The sequence below is a fragment of the Hippoglossus hippoglossus genome, chromosome 22 (genome assembly GCF_009819705.1).
Source record: "Hippoglossus hippoglossus isolate fHipHip1 chromosome 22, fHipHip1.pri, whole genome shotgun sequence".
Lineage (NCBI taxonomy): Eukaryota > Metazoa > Chordata > Actinopteri > Pleuronectiformes > Pleuronectidae > Hippoglossus > Hippoglossus hippoglossus.
The window spans coordinates 20,594,017-20,615,713 of NC_047172.1; the positions used below are offsets into that span (position 1 = coordinate 20,594,017).

The following is a 21,697-nucleotide window of genomic DNA, read 5'->3' on the forward strand; positions in this document are numbered from 1 at the left end:
TTTTGTGCGCGGGGCTGGTTGTCATGGTGATGAACGCCGCACGTGCCGCTAGTTTAATAGATAAAGGGCGAAGTCCAGAAAACATCCAACTTTTTTTTTAAAGCCCTTTAACAACATTGACCCGTCGCCAAGTTTGTTTATTCCTCTCACAGTGAATCGTTAATAAAATACGTTTCTTCTAATATTCACCACTAAAGACAAATTGAACTTTCAGCAGTGATCAGAAAAGGTTTTGTTTTGTGAGCAGCTCCTCGGTGTTAATGATTATCCTCCTGCTGGCCTGTATCTTATCTCAGCTCTCTCATTTAGTATTGAGTCCTCATTACAGCAACAGCTTAGAGGCAACGTCCACTTGCCAGCACAACTGGCCAAAGGGATTTCCACCCCATTATGGACATTTTCTCCTGAAACACTCCTGTTAAAACTCCAACAATGGCTGTTTCTCGGCTCTACTCATCCCTGTGGATTACAGGCATCGCGCTTGTGAGTGTTCTTCACATGAGTCTGGGATTGTTGTCTGACTACAAGATCTGTGGGGACTCCGAGTGTGAAAGTAAGTCCCGTACAGCGACTCCTAGGATTTGAGTTTGTGGAATAATGTGATTTATTTGGAGATTTTCAAATGTCTAAGCTTCATTTATGATTGATTTGTGTGTGTTTGTCTATGTATTGTGAGGACAAGTTGCTTCTCATTCAAAGGATGACTCACCTTTGGTTTTAGTTGTAATGGTCAACATTCGGGTTAGACGAGGACGATTAAATGTTAGTGTGTGTGTGTGTGTGTGTGTGCGCGTGTGTGTGTGTAGGCCCGATAAGCAGGGTGCAGGCCATCAGGGACCACCGCGCCAAGGACTGTCGTTTCCTGAGCTTCAGACGAGGAGACACCATCTCTGTTTACCACAAACTGAGTGGACAGAGGGAAGACCTGTGGGCAGGGAGTGTACGTCTGCTGACTCCATCTGTCTAACAGTCTCTCTCTCTCTCTCTCTCTCTCTCTCTCTCTCTCTCATACACACACTTCAAAGCAGAATTTAAAGAATTGCATTACCTTCTCAATTCAACCAGTCTCTTATTCCAGGTTCTAGGTTAAAGAGATGACTTTGAATCTCATCAGTTTAGGTTTTCATTGAGTGATTGGGTCATGTTGATACTGTAGCTTTAACACCTGATAAACACAAATGGCTATTAAAGGATCTGATTTAATTATATTTAATAGTAATGAGATTATTATCTATAACAAGATAAAGAAAATTAAGCTATATTGGTGTGCATCATTGCTACTTGTGTGTTTTACTGTAGCAACCACTTTAATTAGCTTAGCTTTTCAGAGCCGGGTTTAATTATTGATTAAGATAAAATAATGTCTTACATAATGTAGTTCCTCACTTGACACTTGGTCACACTGCCTTGAGTGGCTTATAGCAAATCAATGAGATTGAATCAGTGTGAATATATTGCATTTCCTATAAGATGGAAGCTTTCACTTTAGAGTATGTTAACACATCAGTACTCTGATTAGTAAGAAGAAGAACAAACTGTTGGGATAGTCCTGTGAAGGACATGCATTTATCAAAAATAATCAATAACAAATAGCCTATTAGAAATATATCTTAGCTAAGAAAATACAACAGGAAACAAAACTGAGTTCCGGCACAATCACCTTGTTTGTGATATAGGTCACAAATACCTTTTGCATTAGTGGAATAAATGTAGGTTATTAATTCAAGGAAACAAACAGAAATAACCTCCATGATAAAAAAAAATCCAGGCTGTATCAAGGCTTACCTTGATTATGTCCAAACAACATTTAGACATTTATATTGCAAGAAACCGGTTTTCTGATAAGTCTATTTATAACCATGTGCTTATTTGGCTGCATCACTCATCTATAAATGATACTGACACATTTTTGTCTTTTTATTTTTTATCTGTGTCTCATTTCTTCTCCTTTTCTGTTCTCCCACTCTCTTGACTAATGGTCATACACCTTTTTGTTTCCTTTTGTTTTTAGATTGACAAACAGTTTGGCTATTTCCCAAAGGATGCAGTGCAGGTGGAGCAAGTTTATGCAGCTAATGAGAAAGTTGTGGAAACACAGGTAAAGCAGATTTGATTTCACTTGGTCTTTATAGCATTATATATAGCATTTGCTCTTTTTAGCAAATAGGTAAAAGGTAACATTGATGTGCATTCTTAAAGAATCAGGTATATTGTTGAATGATAACAGTTATTTAACTTGATTTTGTATGATACAGATGCTTCATTACTTCAGAGCCTGTTTTTCTCTCTCCATTCAGAGATCTGATTTCTTCTGTATGGATGAGTCTGGTTATCCTATTGACGCCAGTGATCTGGACAGTGATGATGAAACTGATAACCAGAAAATCCAAATCCACGAATCAGAATCACACAACGACAACACAAGCGTTGAAAGTCCTTCAACGTCGGCGGATCCCTCTACAGAATTCCCAGTTTCAACTCAGCAATCTGAAGACACATCAACAGAGGGAAATGAAAACAAAAACACTGGTGATGCTGCTGCAGGGACTCACAAGGAAGCACACGACAATCCTGAAGCTCTGAATGAACAAGGTGGGTCTCCCTCCTCTTCATGGCTTGGTTCTTCAGTGACAGGATGGTTGGGTCTGGGAAAAGAGGAGGAATCTATCAATTTGCCTGAAGAAGAGGAAGACGAAGGGAAAGAATCACAAGCCAAAACTTCAACTTCATCAGTGACAGGATGGCTGGGATTTGGAGGAGAAGGAACAACTGATGATGCTGTGAAACGCGGAGAAGACGAAACTAAAGAAACTGATGATTCTTACACTTCAGCCTTCACTGGATGGCTCGGCTTCGGAGGAGACGCAAAAACAGATTCTGCGGAAAAGGAGCAGGATGGCACAAGAGAAGTGAAGGAAGAAAATGAGCCAAAAGTAACATTCAGGAGCAGGAGGATGTCTCTGGACCTCGAGGGTAGCCAATTACACGAAGAAGAGGAGAAAGAGGTGCAGACATTGGATTGGTTAGGGAACGGACTGTCACGCACGCTGGGATTTGGCGTGACCAATCAGAAGTCAGAGCATGAGAGAAATGCTGAAAAGGAAGCTGAGAAGGCAAGTGAGGAAGAGGAAGAACAGCCATTGTCTGGTTCTTGGTTTGGGATCGGGAACATTTTAGGATTCGGGAAAAACAAGAATAAAGTTGATGAGCGTCAAGACAGTGGCTTTAATGACACAGAAGAGGACAAAACCACAGAAGAAGAAACACTTTTAGAGAATGTAGACACCAGTGAAACACAAGGAGAGGAGGAGCAAAAAGAGTCAGATGAAGAGCGACTGGAGGAAAAGCTTGAGACGGAAACAATAACAGAAGAGGGAGATAATAGTGTTAATAGCAGTTACAACAAAGACACGGTTCTTCAATCTGAGCCAGAAGCAGAGTCTACCACCTCAGCGCTGGATGAAGACGCGAGTCAAAAATCTGAAATCAATCTAGGGCCTGAGCTCAGTTCTGTGGATTTAAATTCAGACTCCACTGCTCAACCTGTTGGTAAGGCTGAGGAAGATGAAAAAGATAAGCAGCAAAGAGAGACAACAGATAGAGGGGAAGAGGAAGAGGGTGATGAGTCAAAGGAAGAGGAAAAGCAGGAGAAGATGGGGGTAAAGCAAAGTGTGAACCAGGATGGATTAAAAGAGGTGGGAGAGATACAGGAAGAGGAGTTACAGCAGGAAAAACAACAGGAGGAGACGCTGGATGAGGCAGAGGAGTTAAAAGGAAAAGAGAAGCAGCAGGGAGTGAAGGAAATACAAGAAGAGGGGAAACAGGAAGAGATGGAGGAATTAAACAAGGTGGAAGAAATAAATGGAGAGGAAGGGCAGAAGTTAATAGAGGTGATGAAAGAAAAGGACAAACAGCGCATCGAGGAGTTAAAGGATGACAACAAAAGAGAGGAGGTGGAGGAGGCTAAGGAAGATAAGAAACAGGAGGGTGTAGAGGGGTTAAAGGAGGAGGAAGAGTTAAAGGATGAGGAGAAAAGAGAGGAGGAGGAGGAAGTAAAGGAAGAAGAGAGAAGACAGGAGGAGGTCGAGGAGTTTAAGAATGAAGAGAAAAGGGAGGAGGAGACAGAGGAGTTAAAGGAAGAGAAAAGAGAAGAGGTGGAGGAGTCAAAGGATAAAGAGAAGAGAGATGAGGATGTGGATATGGAGGAACTAAAGGACAAACAGAAAAGAGATGAGGTGGAGGAGTTGAAGGATGAAGAGAAAAGAGAGGAGGAGACAGAGGAGTTAAAGGAAGAGAAAAGAGAGGAGGTGGATGAGATAAAGGAAGAAGAAAAAAGAGAGGAGGTCGAGGAGTTGAAGGATGAAGAGAAAAGAGAGGAGGAGTCAGAGGAGTTAAAGGATGAAGAGAAAAGAGAGGAGGAGGCAGAGGAGTTAAAGGATAAGGAGAAAATAGATGAGGATGTGGATATGGAGGAACTAAAGGACAAACAGAAAAGAGATGAGGAGGTGGATGAGATAAAGGAAGAAGAGAAAAGAGAGGAGGTGGAGGAGTTGAAGGATGAAGAGAAAAGAGAGGAGGAGACAGAGGAGTTAAAGGAAGAGAAAAGAGAGGAGGTGGATGAGATAAAGGAAGAAGAGAAGAGAGAGGAGGTCGAGGAGTTGAAGGATGAAGAGAAAAGAGAGGAGGAGGCAGAGGAGTCAAAGGATAACGAGAAAATAAATGAGGATGTGGATATGGAGGAACTAAAGGACATACAGAAAAGAGATGAGGAGGTGGATGAGATAAAGGAAGAAGAGAAAAGAGAGGAGGTGGAGGAGTTGAAGGATGAAGAGAAAAGAGAGGAGTCAGAGGAGTTAAATGAAGAAGAGAAAAGAGAGGAGGAGTCAGAGAAGTTAAAGGCAGAAGAGAAGAGAGAGGAGGAGGTGGGGGAGTTCAAGAAAGAAGAGAAAATAAAAGAGGGGGAGGAGGTGGGGGACTTAATAGAAAAAAAGAATCAGCAGGAAGTGGAGGAACTACAAGAAGAGGGGAAGAAGGAAGGAATGGAGGAGTTAACGGTGGAGAAGAGACAGGAGGAATTCAAGGAGGAAATAAAAGAAAAGCAGGAGGAAATAGATAAGGTAAAGTTAATGGAGGAGGAAGAAAATCAGGAGAAAGCTGAGTTAAAGGGGGAGAAGAAGCAGGAGGAGGTGGAGGGGCCGAAAGAGGTAGAGAAAAAACCTGAGGTGGAGGAGGCAAACGAGGAGAGGAAACAAGACATGGTGGAGGAGATACAGGAAGAGGTGAAGAGAGAAGAGCCAGAGGAGGTAAAAGGGGAGAGTGAGCTCAAGGAAGAAGGGAAACAGGAGGAGTTAAAGGAAGCAGAGGAAATAAATGGAGAGGAAAAGAAGAAGGAAATAGAGGAGATTATAGAAAGGGAGAAACAAGAGGAAGTTGAGATGTTAAAGGAGGAGGAGGAAGAAAAGCAACAGGAAGGAGAAGAATTAAAGGGAGAGACAAAGCAGGAGGAGGTGGGGGAGCTAAAGGAGGAAGAGACAAGAGAGGAGGTAGAGGAAGAAAAAGAGGAGAAGAAACAGAAGGAGGATGCAAAAGAAGAGAAGAGTGAGGTGGAATTAGAGGAGTTCAATGAGGAAAGAAAGCAGGTGAAAGAGGAGGTGGAGGAAGAGAAAAGGGAGTTTGAGGAAATGCAGCAGGTGAATTACGTTGAGGGGGACAGGAGGGACAAAGAGGAAGAGGAGGGCCTTAAATGTTTACATGAGCGTTGTCCACAAGCTACTGAGGATGAATCTGTGACAGACAGAGGTGAGAATATCTCTGAGGATGGAGTGAGCTCAGCAGACGGAGGTAAAATCCAGAGAGGAAGTGAAAACAGTCACATAGGAGAGATTCAGACAAAAGCTTCTGAGGAAACTAAGAGAGACGTAATAGGACAGGAAGAAGATGGTTTGGACGTTTATGAGACACAAGACATTGATCTGCCACATTCAGGAGAGAACAGAGAAGAGGGTCAATCATATCCTGGTGATCCAAAAAACACAGATCTCTATCAAGGCAATGATAATGAGTCCAAAGATGCTGAAACTAGCAGCGATGGAATTTCCATTGAGAGGAAACCAAAGCAAATACAGTCAAATACAGATCATGAGACAGATGATGTAGGGAATGAGAGCTCTGATTCACAGATGAATGAATCCGTTGAAAGTCAGATATCTGAACAAACTGTGCCCCTTCTGTCTGAAGAACCTGCTGGATCTTCACTTCCGCCTGATGATCTCAACACGAGAGCAGCAGAGACTGGAAATGGAGGAGCTTTCGGTCTTTTTAAAAACGCCTTCAGCTATTTAAGCCAAACACGTGACACTGAAACAGAGGATGGTGTTGATTCTGGTTTGGAGACAAATACAGGTGAGACGTCTCAGCCACAAGCCTCTCAGATCTATGAACAGGAAGTAAACTCCAACACTGATTCGAATCAGATTTATACACAAGATCTTCCAGGCACCATGGCCACAGAGCAGCCACAGCCTCCCCCTTCCTCTGCCAGCATCCAGACATCACCCATGTCTCATTCTCATCCCCATACTCCCTCTCTGCACACACATTTCCTCTCCAAGCACTACACAAACCTCCCCGCCTATATGACGGTGGAGGAGGTGAATGTTTTGACGGAGCTCTTTGGGCGACACAAGCTCCAGTTTTTAGACTACATGTTGGGGAGCTCAGAAACCGTGCCTGCGGAGCCTGATGAATCTATATTGTCAGACATAGAAAGACTTCTGCATCATCACAGGGAGACCCTGACGTCTGCTAGCATGAGACTCGCAGATGCTCCACAGGAGGACAAGGAAAAGACCAGGACGCTCATCGCTCTACAGAAACTAGAGATGCTGATCACAAGAGTGAGAGAGACTTTCAGCACAGGAAAATCAGACAGTAGCAAAGGAACGCCTCGAGGTATATTTTTCTATATTGCTTCAATGATCAAGGTAAATGATCATCAATATTGTAAGCTGATTCAAACGTTTGATTTCAGATGGGTTTTGACTTGCATTTGTCTCAATCAGAATGCATGTGTTCCCAAAAACAGCCGAGGCCAGCTGTGTCGGTGCATCTTGTTCAACTCACAGCAAAGATCACGAAATGAGCCCTGTGGACGACTCAAGGAAGACAGAGGATACTTCTGTAGCCGCGGATAACAACATCCAGAGTGATGACATGACGGATGTGGGGAATGATGGAAAAGAAAGGGATGAGAAAAGAGGAGGGGATAATGATGGATGTGGGGAAGAGTGTCCTCAGAATCAGTCAGAATCACCGCAGTCACAGGAAGGTATGGACAAGTCGATAACCCCTAATCAGGATGGGTTAAACAGTGATTAAAAGATCATAAGCAACAATCACACACGAGTCACTTGACCGGCTGCATCCCCATCATTCAACAACACAACCTGCAGTGTTGTGGCACGGCTAGAACATTTGTTTACAACATTTTCCACTTGTTTTATATATCAAACAAACAATTTGGTTAAATTCTAATAACTTTATATCACCAATATCATTTTTGACAGAGTGGAAATGCTTGAATTCTAAACTTCTATCTGTCTTTGTCCCTCCAGGAGTAATGGAGCAAATTCTGGACTTTGTTCATCAGATCGGTGAAGAATCAGCCGCTCATGTTCATGCAGTGAGGGAGCGTCTCACATGGATGGCACAGGTAGGTGTTATCAGCAGCCATCATACAGCTAAATATAAATTGTCACTAAATTGAAGCCATATGTATAATTTGTCATAAACCAATGACAGCAAACTGAAATGCAGTATAAGTGATCAAGGATCCTTCAGTGAAATACTGGAATAGCAGAAAACACATAGTTGTACATATGCAACTACCTTGTAGTTACTCCTGCAGACTTTGCCGCCATTTTTTTAATTGAGTTGAAGGAACGAACACGGCAAGTAATTGCTCTTCAACATCGAGGAGCTCCAACTCCAACACGATCTGCTTAGTGACACTCGTCATTGTTCTGAAGTAAACAAAGACGCCAGAGAATTTGTTTATAAGCGGACCAGAAACGGGAAGACACTCAACACCAGCATAGACACTCTACCGCCACTAGCGTTTTGGCAGTGCAATTAACACACCTACGTACAACTATGAATGCTCGGCCCTGTGCGTACCTACGACGTAGCTTCAACGCAGAAGCATAAATCAGCCTTAAAGGGATAGTTCACTGAAAACTGAAAATTCACTCATGATCCACTCACCACTATGCCGACAGAGGGGTGGGTGAAGTGTTTGAGTCCACAAAACACTTTAGGAGTCTCAGGGGTAAACAGCGTTGCAGACAAATCCAATCCAATTGAAGTAAATGGAACCCCTTCTACAGACATAAAACAACAGAAAAAAAACACAACATGCCTCCATACTGCTCGTGTGGTGTCATCCAAGTTTCCGGAAGCCCCGGCTTTAACCACAGTGTAAATAACCTCGTCTTGAGTTATTTATGAATGTCAGGGCTTGAGGAAACTTGGATGACACCACACGAGCAGCATGGAGGCATGTTATGTTTCTTCTGTTGTTTTATTACGTCTGAAGAAGAGGTCACCTTGGCTGCAACACTGTTTACCCCTGAGACTCCTTAAGTGTTTTGTGGACTCAAACACTTCACCCACCCCTCTGTCGGCATAGTGGTGAGTGGATAATGAGTGCATTTTCATTTTTTGGTGAATTATCCCTTTAAACCTCTGGGACACTGAGCCAGAATTATTCACCTCATGTGGCTACAGTGGGCGCTGTTGCTCAGTAAAAATGATATAGTGTTGCTTTAAAACTCATAATAGGGAATGAAGGAGTATTTGCCAACAGCACAATTCATGAGTCTCAGGGATTCAGGCTAAAAGGTTTGAATATGTTCATAGAGCAGGGTCAACATCTGGTTGTAGAGTGTGCACACTGTGAGCTCTGCCTCTCCAATATCCTGAACTCGTGACATGTGGATCTAACTCTCCCTCCGCCTCTCAGACGCTTTGCCTGAGTCTCAGCTGTCAAACTGGCTCCGTCACTGGTGCCAGTGCTGCTGGTTGTTTATTACTCACGTTGAGCCAGCTGGCTACCAACGTGCTGCGAACACAAATAGTTTAACAGGGATCCTCTAGTCTGAAATGGAGGAAAACGAAGCCGGCCCGGTGAGTATTAAACCCCTCAGAGAGCGACGATCGCCGGGGGTTACCTCTCATGTCACGTCCTCACCTGTGTCCTACTTCCACAGCTCGTAGCTTGTGGCGATCGCTCGGAGCAGGTGACATGTGCTATTACGATTTCCCGAGAGAGACGTGTGTAAAGACATAGTTATGAGTTAAATTTGATATAATCACATTAAATAACCGGAAACGAACGGAGAACAACATTGAGAATATTGTAGTTTTTGTAAACAGTGGTTATTTTTGATGACACCTGTTTCCCCCGGTGTCACTTTGAAATTGGTCCGACATGCCAGTGTGGCATTTTACACTTGGTGACGTTGCAGATGAACCATTTGCACCCGCGGGGGTGTAATAGCACCTACCTAACCCTAGAGAGTGCACATAACAACCTTTATGTACACTATTTTTTTTTTTTTTTACTACAAATATTTAACAATTATTATCTGCACTAATTTAAATCTGTTTAATTTGTTGGGTAGAAATTAAATTAATATTCCTGGCCCCCCCTACCACGCACAGCGGAACATGGTCGTGTCCATATCGGTGGTGTTGTGAATAGGATGTGATACCGCCGCTAGTCCGGGTGATGACGGCTGTGGTTGTTCGCGCTAATGTCGGAATAAATACGAATTAGAACTAAACTAACCGGCCAAATGGAATAGAAGCGGACATGGCGGAACACCCGGCAAGCGAGCAGTTCTCCAGCGAGGCGGCCGACTTCCAGACGGCGGCCGAGGCTTACTACACTATCGCCGTTGAGAAAGTGAAGGATGTACGTTATGTGGCAGGTTTCGTTAGCATTTCACAACTAGCATTCACAGCTGAAACAACGCAGCGGACTCTCACGTAGGAGGACAGCTGAATGGTTTAGTCGCTACGTCTTTTCATTTTCGATGCACTTCCCCTCTGAAAACATGTGTCCTAGCATGGCTGCTAACCAGCTGTCAGCACTGTTTCAGGTTGTTTCTTCCAATGTCTCGCTGGTAGTTATGAGTCAGCTGGTTATAGTAAACTAGATAACTGAGAGTAACGTTTCTGTTGTTCCTAAATCTTTGCGTTTGGACATTGCAGCTGTTTTTAAAAGCGTCCCCGAAGCAGATAAACACAACACCGGCATTTATCCGCTGCTATGCCCTTAAAGCACCTGTGTAGTAAAGTGTATGGGCTGTATTTATCTCCTGTTGACAGTCAAAGGACACTACAACCACTGGTAGATCAGATAAGAGAATTGCTTTGGTCCTTTTTAAAGAATGAAGAGGCATGTCCCTTCCCTAATGAAGCAACAGCTGTTAAATGTGTTGAAATTTGCTCTGTTTGACATGTGAAACCCATTCTGATGATAGTGTAGTGCTTTGATGCACTGAGTGGAAATACTGTTTACAAACGCTGTCATGCAAGGCGGATCCTCATGTCCACAGCGAGTTTACCATTGTTTACACTCCACTTAGTTAAAAAGGAGTGGACTAAATGAATCAGGTTTTGTTCCCATATTAAGGAGCATCACAGGGCTTGGCAATAAACAATGTGAATAATTCATTTTCATGACACGCAATACAACAAAGGGTTGAATTTGCATTAATATAATGCTCAATATAATGTGCAAGCATGCTGAGGAGGTATACACATCATTGATCTACCTCATATTTGTAAAATGTTTTGTTGTTTTTTAAGAGTTTGGCATACGAAGAGTTTCAAAAACTTTAACTCAGACCAAAGATCAATCTTAAAACTCTACAAAGATAATAATGTGATATTTTTCGTGATAATTATCGAAATCAGCTCAGGTTGTATTTTTTTTTAACTTCTTATAACTTTCTGTCCTAGAATCACACAATTTTAAAGATACAATTTAAAGATGTTGATTGAAAGTAGCTTCTATAATAATCCGCTCTTTCCTCCTCGTTCAGGTTGTGTCGTCACTGCCTGACGACATCAGACCCGGGCCAGACCTGTATGGCGTACCGTGGGAACCAGTCATCGTCTCCAGTTTGGTGGGACTGGTGACAGTGCTGCTGTTCACCTGTAGATTTTATAGCTCTGTGAGTATACAGCCGTTTATATACACACCAACAGAGTTTACATGTTGATATTTGTTTTGTAGTAGTACTGTTGGTTTAATCACCAAAAAGGTTGAGGGTTAGTTGTTGGCAGTTCTTCCTTTACCCTGTACACACCTGGTATTAACATGTGGTCTTTGTGATTCGATCACAAGTGAACAGCTCTGAGTTGTGCCTTCACACCTGGTATTATAATGTGGCCCCACATGCATCTTGCGATCAGATCTGAGAGGATCTCACTTCCCCGCTCGATATGCAAAGAAACACATACTGTACATCATTTCTGTCCGTCCGTCCGTCGGATGTGGTTACAAAAAATCAATGAGAAGAGAAAAATTATGTTTGATTCATAGCGAAACTCCAGCGGCAGGACGTCAGTTGAGTAGAAGGTCCTTCATATGTAGCCCAGGACCCATTTGCGTTGTGTTCACACTGCTAAAAATTGTGGGCACATGTGGCCCAGACCACTTCCAAATGTGGTGTTGCGATCTACAGTATATCCGAACTGAGTGCGTTCACACCTGTACTTAGCGCTGTCCACTTGTAATCGGATCACAAAAACCACGTTAATAGCAGGTGTGTACGGGCCCATATTGGCAAATCGTTCACCTTGAAGACCTCTTGTTCATCCTTATTTACTTCTTTTTTCTTTCAACAGGTCAAAAGCAGAATGTATCGAAGTAAGTTACATTACTTGTTACTTGATATCACATTCTTATGACTCTTTCCAATCACATTACACTAACTCGTGAATCAGAAATAAGAGAAAATACATAAAACATCATTTGAATCTTTTTGTTTTGTATTCCCTCGTTTTCAGGTAAAGAGCATTGGATGGCAGCACAGGTTACACAGTTGCTGGATGAGAAGTGTGAAGTCCTTGAGACTCTTAGTAAATGTCAACAAGAGGTTGGTACCTGTCTTACACACAGCATGACTCTTTTTAACAGAGGCCTTATCACTCTGTGTTTTGATTTCCATGTCATAAAACTATCTGAAGATGCAGTGTCTAATTTATGTTGTTATGTGTGATGTGAGGACAGGAACTTTCTCACTACTAAAAGTAAACAGCTCATGCACTTTAAGTCAAATTCTGAAGCAATTTGCATTTTGGTGTGGTGATCATGAGTCTTTAATTGGTTCCGTTTCTTAATTATATGCCTTTTGTAGTATGATGAACTGGAGGACTCACTCAGGGACAGTGGTGTGTTGGCCCAAACTCAAAAGACAGAACATCTGGAGGTAAGGCAAATAAAAAATATACAGAAAACTTAAATGTAACAGTAGGAATCTCTTTTTTTCAAATCTCTTTCTAACAAAATTAGCTGGGAATCTGTGCACAGTGTAAACAAACCATTTAACAACTTCTATGGAACTTCAACTAACAATATCTGATCTGGAGGGCTGACGCTAATTTAACACCGTGTCTAAGTCATGCCTGCTATTGTGTACAGATACACACCTTACAAACAGAGCTGTAAGCAAACAGGACACATGCAAAGTTTAAGTTTGTTTTGCAATGTTGTCCAAACTGGTCGTAGGTGCTGTGCTTCTTCTTCTGCCTCTTTACTTGTGTTTGCGATTGCATTGCTGCAGAACTCTGCACAGTGTCTAAAAAGTTGCTAATACTATCCCTAAAAGTGAATCAGTCATCTTTGCAATCCTTTGAATAGTTTAAACAGGCCTCCCAACACAACTACAAATGTATTTAAATAGATATTATTGTGCATGTATTTTTGCTGATAGTGCCATTATGAAGCCACATCACTGAAGACAGAGGGTCAATCTCAAAACTTGAAACTGCTTCACTGCTGGTCTGAAATTGTATCTTGTTGTCATTTGAAGGTGTTTTCTGAACACATTTGTTTTTGAACACATCCAGATGAAAGCTGGACAGTTGGAAAATGCTAAAAAGGAGCTTGAAAGGGATCTCGACCAACTAAAGGATCAACTGGACCAGCAGAAACAACATAGGAAAGAACAAGAAAGAAGGGTAGGAGCACAAATTTTGAAATTCAAATAAACTACGTTAACTGATAATTTATTGCAAAATGAGTTGATTATTTGTTTATCTCTGCAGATAGCAGTGCTTGAGGAGAGCATGGAAACATTTGAAGAAGAATCCAAAGACCTCCAGTCACAGGAAGAACAGGTGCATTCACCATGACTTGTATTTTCTGTCCTTGCCTGTCCTCCCTGTACCTTTCCTGTTGTTTCCCATCTGCTGCTTTGTCTTTTCCTCTGTTTGACAGCTGTCTGACTGTTTGTCTGTTTTAGGCACAAACTACTCTGAAAGTTTACAGTATGAACAGTGACCGATTACAAAGGAACCTGGAAACAGTGGGAGAGGAGAACACACTACTACAAGAGAGCAATGCTCAGGTAGGATGCTGTGTACACACACACACACACACACACACAAAATATAACCATGTATGGAAAGAGCTTTGCAAGTCTATATTCTCGACATATTTTGTATATTTATCTCTCCTTTTTGATCACCCTTATTCCTTGCACCATCATTTCATCTCTCTTCCTATCTCTTTCTCTCTGCAGCTGAGGCAGCAGGTGGAGGGATGGGCAGAAAGAGTGAATGAGTTGGAGGCAGAGATGCAGAGGTGCGAGGTCACATTCAGCGGGATGCAGCAGGATGTGGCCAATAAGGATGAGCGTATAATGGTACGGTTGGTTCAAGCATTACTTATCATATACAGTTAGTTAGGTAGGAGAATTGGCAACAGAGTTTACCCAGAGTTTGTCTTTCACACATGCACAATACAGCGGGAGGTTTTCTGCACAGACGTGTTCACAACAGCAACAAATCTTCCGCATTATTCAGGCAAGAGGTGGAGCAGTCGCGTGCAGCAGACATAGGCAGGAAGTGATGTATTAACTCCACTGCGGAGTTCACGTAATTTTCCTGACATCACACAGACACCAGTGTCAGCTCTTATCACCACAAACTCTCTAGACATCTTCATTGGTGTCTTCTACATGTGTGTCACCTTTTTGTGTCACATTTGCGTTCACAATACAGACGAACTGCAGAGTTCAGTGCATGTCTGAAAGCAGCTTTAGTCAGTCAGTGAATATTGTCCTTGAATTAATTTTCTTTCATATAGTGGACATAACTCAAGAACTACAACAGAAGAAGACAATAAACTGATGTAAAAGATGCTAACTTTGGAGAAAAGACTTGGTTTGTTGAGATCAAATGTTTTTGTGCTGCCAGTCGTTGACAGACTGCCTGCTGAAGATGAAGGCTTGGGATTCGGATCTTGAGGAAGAGGAAGGAGCAGAGAAGGAGACGTCCAATGGCGCACCAGGAAAAGAAAAGGAGAATGGAAAAGGGGGCATAACGGACCCACAAGGTCATTTCCAGAAAGTCCAAAAGCTAATTTATGCTGCTAAGGTATGTGAATGAAATGGACACATTGCATTAGATTCTGTGCTAGTTGATAAGAATGGTTTATACAAGACATTTTTTTTTAAATGTTGGGAAGCTTTACAGAGACCTCCAAGCCAGACACACTGACATTAAACAATATAATTTACTATGCGGCTGCTAAGATTTTGTGTTTTTACTTGTTTGCAGCTTAACGCCGACCTCAAATCAGTAGATGAAGACAAGGACAGAGTATTTGCCAAACTGAATGACGAAGTAAAAGCTAAAGAAGACCTTCAAGGTGAGTCAACATAACACTGACGTCTGTCTTTTTAATCCTGTCAGAGTGAGCTGATATTGTGGCCACAATAAGATGTGTGATGGGTTATGTAATTTCCTACACCTAAACAACCATTCTTTATCATAAAACAGTTATATGAGTGTAAAGACTTAACATCATAACAGATGGTCTCTTTGTTTACCACTGCCACTTGTGTGTATTTGTTTTTCCCTTCAGTGAGCATTAAAGAGCTGGAGAATGAGAAACTATCTCTGCACTCAGATGCAGAAAACTACTCGGATCAGGTAGCTGACTTTATATGTGTATTAGTGTGATAATGTATCATAATGGTGTCCTACATTAATTAGCATTTTAATTATTCTTTTTTCTCATGTGCTCAGGTCCAACGATTACAACAGAAACTCCATATTATGACAGAAATGTACCAGGAGAATGAGCTGAAGCTGCACAGGTATAGAGGCACAGATAAAGACCCATGTGAAGGTATTTCTTAACTTTACTGATTTGAAACTTAACTGATTAATGTGTGTTTGCAGACTGCTGACAGTAGAGGAGAAGGAGCGCCTGCAAAAAGAAGAGAAGTTAAATAGAGCTGACAAAAACATTGCATTGGCCATGGAAGAACTCAACAACTACAGGTAGCTGCCTCTGGCAATTATTACCAAGCACATTAACAGTATCTAATATCTTCAAGTCATGTGTGAGGCTCCCCTACACACACACACACAGTCTCACTTCCTTCTACATCATTGTGTTTCTTCAGACAACGAGCAGAAGAGATGGAGGAAGAGCTGGATAAATCCAAACAGTCTTACCAGACCCAGATATCAGCACATGAGAAGAAGGCTCACAACAACTGGGTTAGTAAAACTCCACCATAAACCGTTTTTACAAATGTGGAACAAACAGTCAGGGATTGTATCATCACATCAGTCAGGTCAGTCAATATTGGTGTCAAATATATATTTCCACATTTCCTGTCTTTCACTACAGCACATTAAGACAAGTTGTTTTCAGACATGTAGTGAACTATGTATAATCTCCAAACATTCTTCGTAGGGGCTGCATGTGAAAACGCAAATGAGAGAAAATGAGTGAGAGCCTTACTCCACCAGCCCCCTTGTAAAAACTCTGCATAATGTCCAAATGAGCCAATGTGAGAAAACAGCAGGAGATTGACCTGGGGACACAATTTGCATTACTCCCTATCTCTTGATATATAGTTTTCTATGTATTCAAACTGCCTACGGAAATATACTGTATATTCAAGCACCCATATATAGAATGTGTCCGTATCTATGCACATATGTCATGTCAAGGTATTTATGTTGGCTTGATTTTCTAGCTTGCAGCGCGAGGGGCAGACAGAGATCTAACAGACATCAGGAGAGAAAATGCCCTCATGAGACAGAAGTAAGCAAATTGAATAACTTATTTATGTTTGTGGCTAAACTGCAGAATAATTCTGCATTCTGAGATCTTCTGTCTTTAATGTAGTCATATATATTGTACATTATGGGGGTCAGTGTCCTAAAATGTCATGCCATATATTAACTGAAGGTGCGTTTGTTTACAGGCTGACCGACACACAGTTCAAACTAGACGCCTTTGACAAAGATCCATATGCTTTGGACAGTCTGGCCAGACCAATGCCTTTCAGAGGTGAGCACACGCGCACACTCACACACACACACACACCATCATACCTTACTCCTTGACTTTTCACGAAACTCTTCTCCACCTCCAGCTGAAAGGTCACCATATGGTCCTTCTCCTCTGGGTCGACCAGCATCTGAAACCAGAGCTTTTCTTTCTCCTCCTACATTAATGGATGGACCATCTCCTCGATTGTCTCCTAGAGGTATACACTTACGCACACACAGAAATATACCTACAACTAGGCTACAGCTATGCACAAAACCAAAAAACAGTGACGTTGATCTGCATAAACAGCCACTGTAGGCTTAAATATTGGTTTCAGAATTTTCTGCCATACATTTGCCAATTCAGTACCCCCAAAAAATCATTTAAATACAATCACATGTAGCATGTCAAAGATAACAGCTGGCTACAGCATGATCAAGTGTAGATGCTGAAATGTCTTCAGTAGCATGGTGTGTATGCTGGAATGCTGTTTGTGCACTTTTCAGAGTCCATGGGGAAAATGTTCAGGGTGTATACAACACTGATATGTCTTCAAACTTCTTAGTTCACTTTAATTGACATAATGTTCTCATTCTTTCTCTTCTTTTCTCTTGCTCTCACTTATTCTGGCCTAATCATCTCTCTCTGATATTATGGGTTTGGTTTCGGTTCTTCCCTTCCCTCTTTGTCCCCCTCTTACCTCTTCTCCCTCTCTCTTTGTGTCATCAATATCCTCCATCTGTCCCTTCCTACTGTCTTTTTTTCCCTCTGGTCCTTCCGTCCACAGTCGGCCGTGGTCCCATGGAGCCATCAGGTGGCCATGGGGACATGGAGCGGAGTGGAGGGCCTCACTCAGACAGTGGCTCAATCTCTCCCACATGGGACAGAGATCGCAGGGGACCCCCGCCAGGACCCCCAGGGCCCCCAGGGCCCCCTGGGCACCTAGGACCTCCAGGTGTGTGTATATGTAAGAGATAGAAAGACAGAGAGAATCTCTACAAATGTCTACAAAGCCAGAGCAGCCCTGACCTGCCTCAGGAGAATTATGATTTCGATTATTTTTAACAGCGTATTTTCAGTTTGATCCGAAAGTGATCAAGACTTTGAACTCATATCAGTATTTTTCCTTGTGTATCATATCAATCTAAGAGAAGCTACTTTGTTGCGTTGATTATGGTATTTTTCAGTATATTTCTTTGTTTTACCATGTTCCTCTGTTGGGGGAAAGTTCAAAGTGAGCTTAATCAAAAATGCAGTGAGTCGTGACTGCAGAGATGAAAATAAAATGGCTCCATTATCTTGATGATGTTTACTGCTGTATGTTAATGTGAGCATTTTGATATTCATTTATCTAAGTTTTCCTTTCAGGGGGAGATATTTCAATGTGGCACCACTGGATTTCTGTTTATTACATTATTCATATGTGTATAATTGCATTATTTGCACTGTGATTTTATTGAGGCCCAATATGTTGCATATGTTCTAAAGGCATCGTGCTGTTGTGTCTGCTAGCTTTTGGATTTGTCCACAGTCCATGAACAGGTGTAACTAGTAACAGCTATTACTAAGGTTATTAGTTGCACCTACATTCGGTGATCCAACATTCAAAGTCATATGATGTGCATGTGGCTGCTAAATGCATGTTAACAGTGCATGTGGACTATGTTTAGTGCATTTTGAGGTTTTATTTTGGAAGCTACAGATATCATATCATAATCATATCCACCTGAAAACACAATTTGAACAACTTACTGTCATGTTTACATTTAAAGGTAAAACCAACCTTTTTTAAGCTCTTACACATCCAACTAGAGACACTCACACTTCACTCCCAGTGTCCACGATGTCACTCTCCTGTTATTATTTAATGGAGTAACCTAAACAAATATCAATGTACATTTTTAACTTAAGTTTAACTTATTTAAAGCTTTGGGAAGAGATGGACATATAACATTGTTCCTTGCATTTCTTAATGTTTTCAGGCTATATGTTCCCAGAACCAGGAGGTCCCATGTACAGGAGACCTCCCCCTGGCCCTCCTCCTCCCCATCTTAGGGGGTTCCCTCCTGCTGGTCCACCAGGACCTCCACGCCCCACAGACATGCCAGGTGAGTCACTGGAATCTGTACAGGGGATTATAATTACTTCATTGTTTTCCCATTTTTAACTTTAGGACAAGATGAAATGTAGAAGCTGAATGGAAGCTAGTGAAAATCTGTACATGTATATGAATGCAGATGCAGAGTCTGAACTACTACTGAATGTGTTTGTCAATGCAGATGGCTTTTATAGAGACAACAGCCTTGGACCTGGTGAACAGGAATACAGAGAGGTAAGACATACATATTAGTCTGTACGGAATATACTGTTGGTGTAAGGAGTGCAAGTGTTACTGTCCTGCTCATGAAATATTCCGTGGCATTATTATTTTTCTTTTTTCTTTTTCATTTAATTTTAAGCAAATTGTAGATCTTTCCAGACAACAAATGAGAATAAGTAGAAAATACAGATGTGAGAAACCCAGTCAATAATGATAATGAAATGACAAAAAAAAGCTGAAAATGCACTTTGTAAGTTTTTATTTAGGACCAAAAAAACCTCCCATGATGAAGTTCCATCATCCAACCTCCTGTTAATATTAAAATCATATGCTGCTTTTTTACCATTGCATTTGCCCAATATTTTAAATCTGGAGCCTGAACTCTTCCAATGCTTCCATTGTTCGATTTTTTTTTTGAGAACTTCTCCCACAATAAGCCTCTGTAACATGTACCTGTTTGAATCTGTCTCATTATCAGTCTGGTCCTGGTGATCGAAGGACTCCCCCTGAAGGAGATCCAAGGATGGGGGGCCCTCCCCCACCTGGAGCCCCAATGGGCCCCATGGATGGTCCCTTTCCTCGTAGAGCTCCCTATGGACCCCCACCTCCTGATTTCTACCCTCCCAGGGGACCGGGTGGCCCTTCCATGATGCCTAGTAAGCTATCCTCACATCATGCTCCATCTTATCTCCAGATGTCATTGGTGTAATCTTGACTCATCACTCTGATTTGCCTCCAGGGTGGGCACCTCCACCTCAGGGGATGATGTTCCCTCCTCGTTTTCCTCATGGTCCAGCTCCTCATCCTCACTATGCTCCCCCCATGCGGCCCCTTCCACCCGACGGCTTCCATCCTTCCTCCGTGGGTCCTCCTCCTCCTCAGCAGCCCCTCCCCTCGCCACCACACAGCCAGTCACCAGAAGAGCACAGACCCTCACCTGAAGATGCCATTTGATCCTGAGCAGGTTTCTACTCAAGCTGTGAGATGATGTATTTCAGGTTCAAATCAAATTCAGTGGTATGTATGGTGGGCAGATTGCAGTTTACCACTGTTGCATATTTAACATATGGAATAAATAGTGTTAACAGACAGGAAACATCAGCCTTCGTCAGCCTGTTTGGTTGTTGTCTGTCTACATCGACTCCTTTTTTTCATCCTTTTCTCTCTTTCTTCTGCCTTCTTTCATTTTGTTTTTACCGCTCTCTGTTTCATCGTCATCCAGATACTTTCTCATTGTGGTCTTCCTCTCATTGTGGAGAAAGCAATATATGCCTAATCTGTATGTCTGTGTGTGGGAGAATGTTGCCACATGAACTAGAAACAAATTGAGCTTGATGATGGCGGAAAGGTTTTTAATGTCACTTGAAATGTGTGCATGTAGAGATGCTGAATGTGGCGGAGAAAAAAAAGTTTTACGTATTGGAACCAGTCAACATTTCATCCTGATGGCACAGAAATCGAAATGATCCCGAGCTGTCAGGAACGAAATGTAATTTCACCGCCTAATACCCTTTATTTCTTAGGACAACACTCTTGCAATTGTCACCATGATTTTTTTTATTAGTCATTTAGCGTCTGCGTTGTTGACCTGGATTGAACTACACAAAATTCAGATCCCACCAGGTCTTCTTTTCTCTGTGACTGGACTGAGTTGATCTAAAACTCTCTTCAATTTCCCCCCAGAGGTCCAATGAGAGTTTTCTTAAAATATAATTAAAGCGAGTAACTTAATTTCCCCGAGTTTCCTGCAGGACTTGGTGGATTCTGAGCAGCAGATGAACAGTGCTTTTGATTCTTGTTACAATGACTTGCATGTGACCCATGCTTGAAAACAAATGTGGCTTTAAGAAGAGACTTGTGTGTTTTGTCGAGGTTGAGATTCATCGTGTAACATATTGGTAAATAAAATGGAGTGATCGGAAGAGAAAGCAAACACCCATGTGAATTTTGTAAAAAAGTGATTATTAATAGATGAATAAAGACTGTCAAATTGTCAATGTCTCAATGTTTCTGTAATGTATTATATGTTCAGTTTACTTTCCATGGAACTGAGAAACCACTACTAGAGCAAACAAAACATTGGAATGTAAATGGAAATCAGGTTGTCATTGATCAGTGTTTTATATAATGTGTATACATACAATGTTTATAATCACATTTTATTAAACCATAAATTATTAATATCTTTTAAGAATCCTTTCAAATATATAATGTATATATCCTTTCAAATAAATGATTAAGTAAAATCATTCTAATCTAAATTGTACAGCACCTATGTTTTGCTTGAAACTACTAAAATACTTAATTTCATTTATCCCCATCAGTCATCAGTTGGTGTCACAACAGCAACAATCATCCACAACATATTGCTGGGGATGATTGTGAATTAATTCAGATATTATTAACATAGAATGGTTTGGAGCTCTACTAGTGGCTAAGATCTCAAAGGAAAATTCAGCTGGTGCTTCTTTCAGGTAATTAAGCATTTTTTCCCCATTCTATCCGGTTTCTATATTACATAGAAAACATCACCATATATATATATTTGCCAGTATTTAGTCTCTTATGTGCTTGGATGAATTGTCTCTGCATTGTTTGCTCTCCCTCTTGCCTTGAATTGTCCCTCTGGGAATGGAATTGAAATTGTTACATTTGGGGCCAGTGTCCACGATATTGTGAATTCTGAATCACTTCATTGAATTACTGGTATTTTTTAACAGAACCAAGTCACTGTTAATGTAATTACACCTTTGCTTTTCCCACTGAAAGAAAATATCGGCCATGAAAAA

The 21,697-nt window shown here is 41.6% G+C and overlaps 1 protein-coding gene across 4 annotated transcripts; it reads left to right on the top strand.

Moving 5' to 3' along the window:
• The first annotated feature begins 303 nt into the window (after window positions 1-303).
• Window positions 304-20,909, top strand: ctage5 (CTAGE family, member 5). 4 transcript variants are annotated; one of them, XM_034576782.1, is made up of 28 exons: window positions 304-553; window positions 807-940; window positions 2,012-2,098; window positions 2,298-2,592; window positions 7,085-7,327; window positions 7,614-7,711; window positions 11,109-11,240; window positions 11,917-11,938; window positions 12,079-12,167; window positions 12,429-12,500; window positions 13,141-13,251; window positions 13,339-13,410; window positions 13,536-13,640; window positions 13,815-13,937; window positions 14,491-14,670; window positions 14,854-14,944; window positions 15,161-15,228; window positions 15,325-15,395; window positions 15,481-15,582; window positions 15,708-15,804; window positions 16,290-16,357; window positions 16,521-16,606; window positions 16,692-16,805; window positions 17,376-17,543; window positions 18,571-18,696; window positions 18,868-18,920; window positions 19,387-19,564; window positions 19,648-20,909. In XM_034576782.1, exons 1-28 carry the CDS (start codon window positions 433-435, stop codon window positions 19,860-19,862), a joined length of 3,321 nt encoding a protein of 1,106 aa, XP_034432673.1. In that variant the 5' UTR covers window positions 304-432; the 3' UTR covers window positions 19,863-20,909. The 4 variants fall into 4 exon arrangements, with proteins under 4 accessions (XP_034432673.1, XP_034432674.1, XP_034432672.1 ...); XM_034576783.1 differs by lacking the exon at window positions 7,085-7,327 and having other exon boundaries at window positions 309-553; XM_034576781.1 differs by lacking the exons at window positions 304-553; window positions 807-940; window positions 2,012-2,098; window positions 2,298-2,592 and adding an exon at window positions 5,113-6,951.
• Window positions 20,910-21,697: the final 788 nt, after the last annotated feature.

Coding starts and splice junctions, on each gene's coding strand:
- ctage5 (XM_034576781.1), top strand. CDS start 5,127: ATGGAGGAGGAAGAAAATCAGGAGAAAGCTGAGTTAAAGGGGGAGAAG. Junction 15,583..15,707: donor GAAGAACTCAACAACTACAG/GTAGCTGCCTCT, acceptor GTGTTTCTTCAG/ACAACGAGCAGAAGAGATGG. Junction 19,565..19,647: donor TGGCCCTTCCATGATGCCTA/GTAAGCTATCCT, acceptor ATTTGCCTCCAG/GGTGGGCACCTCCACCTCAG.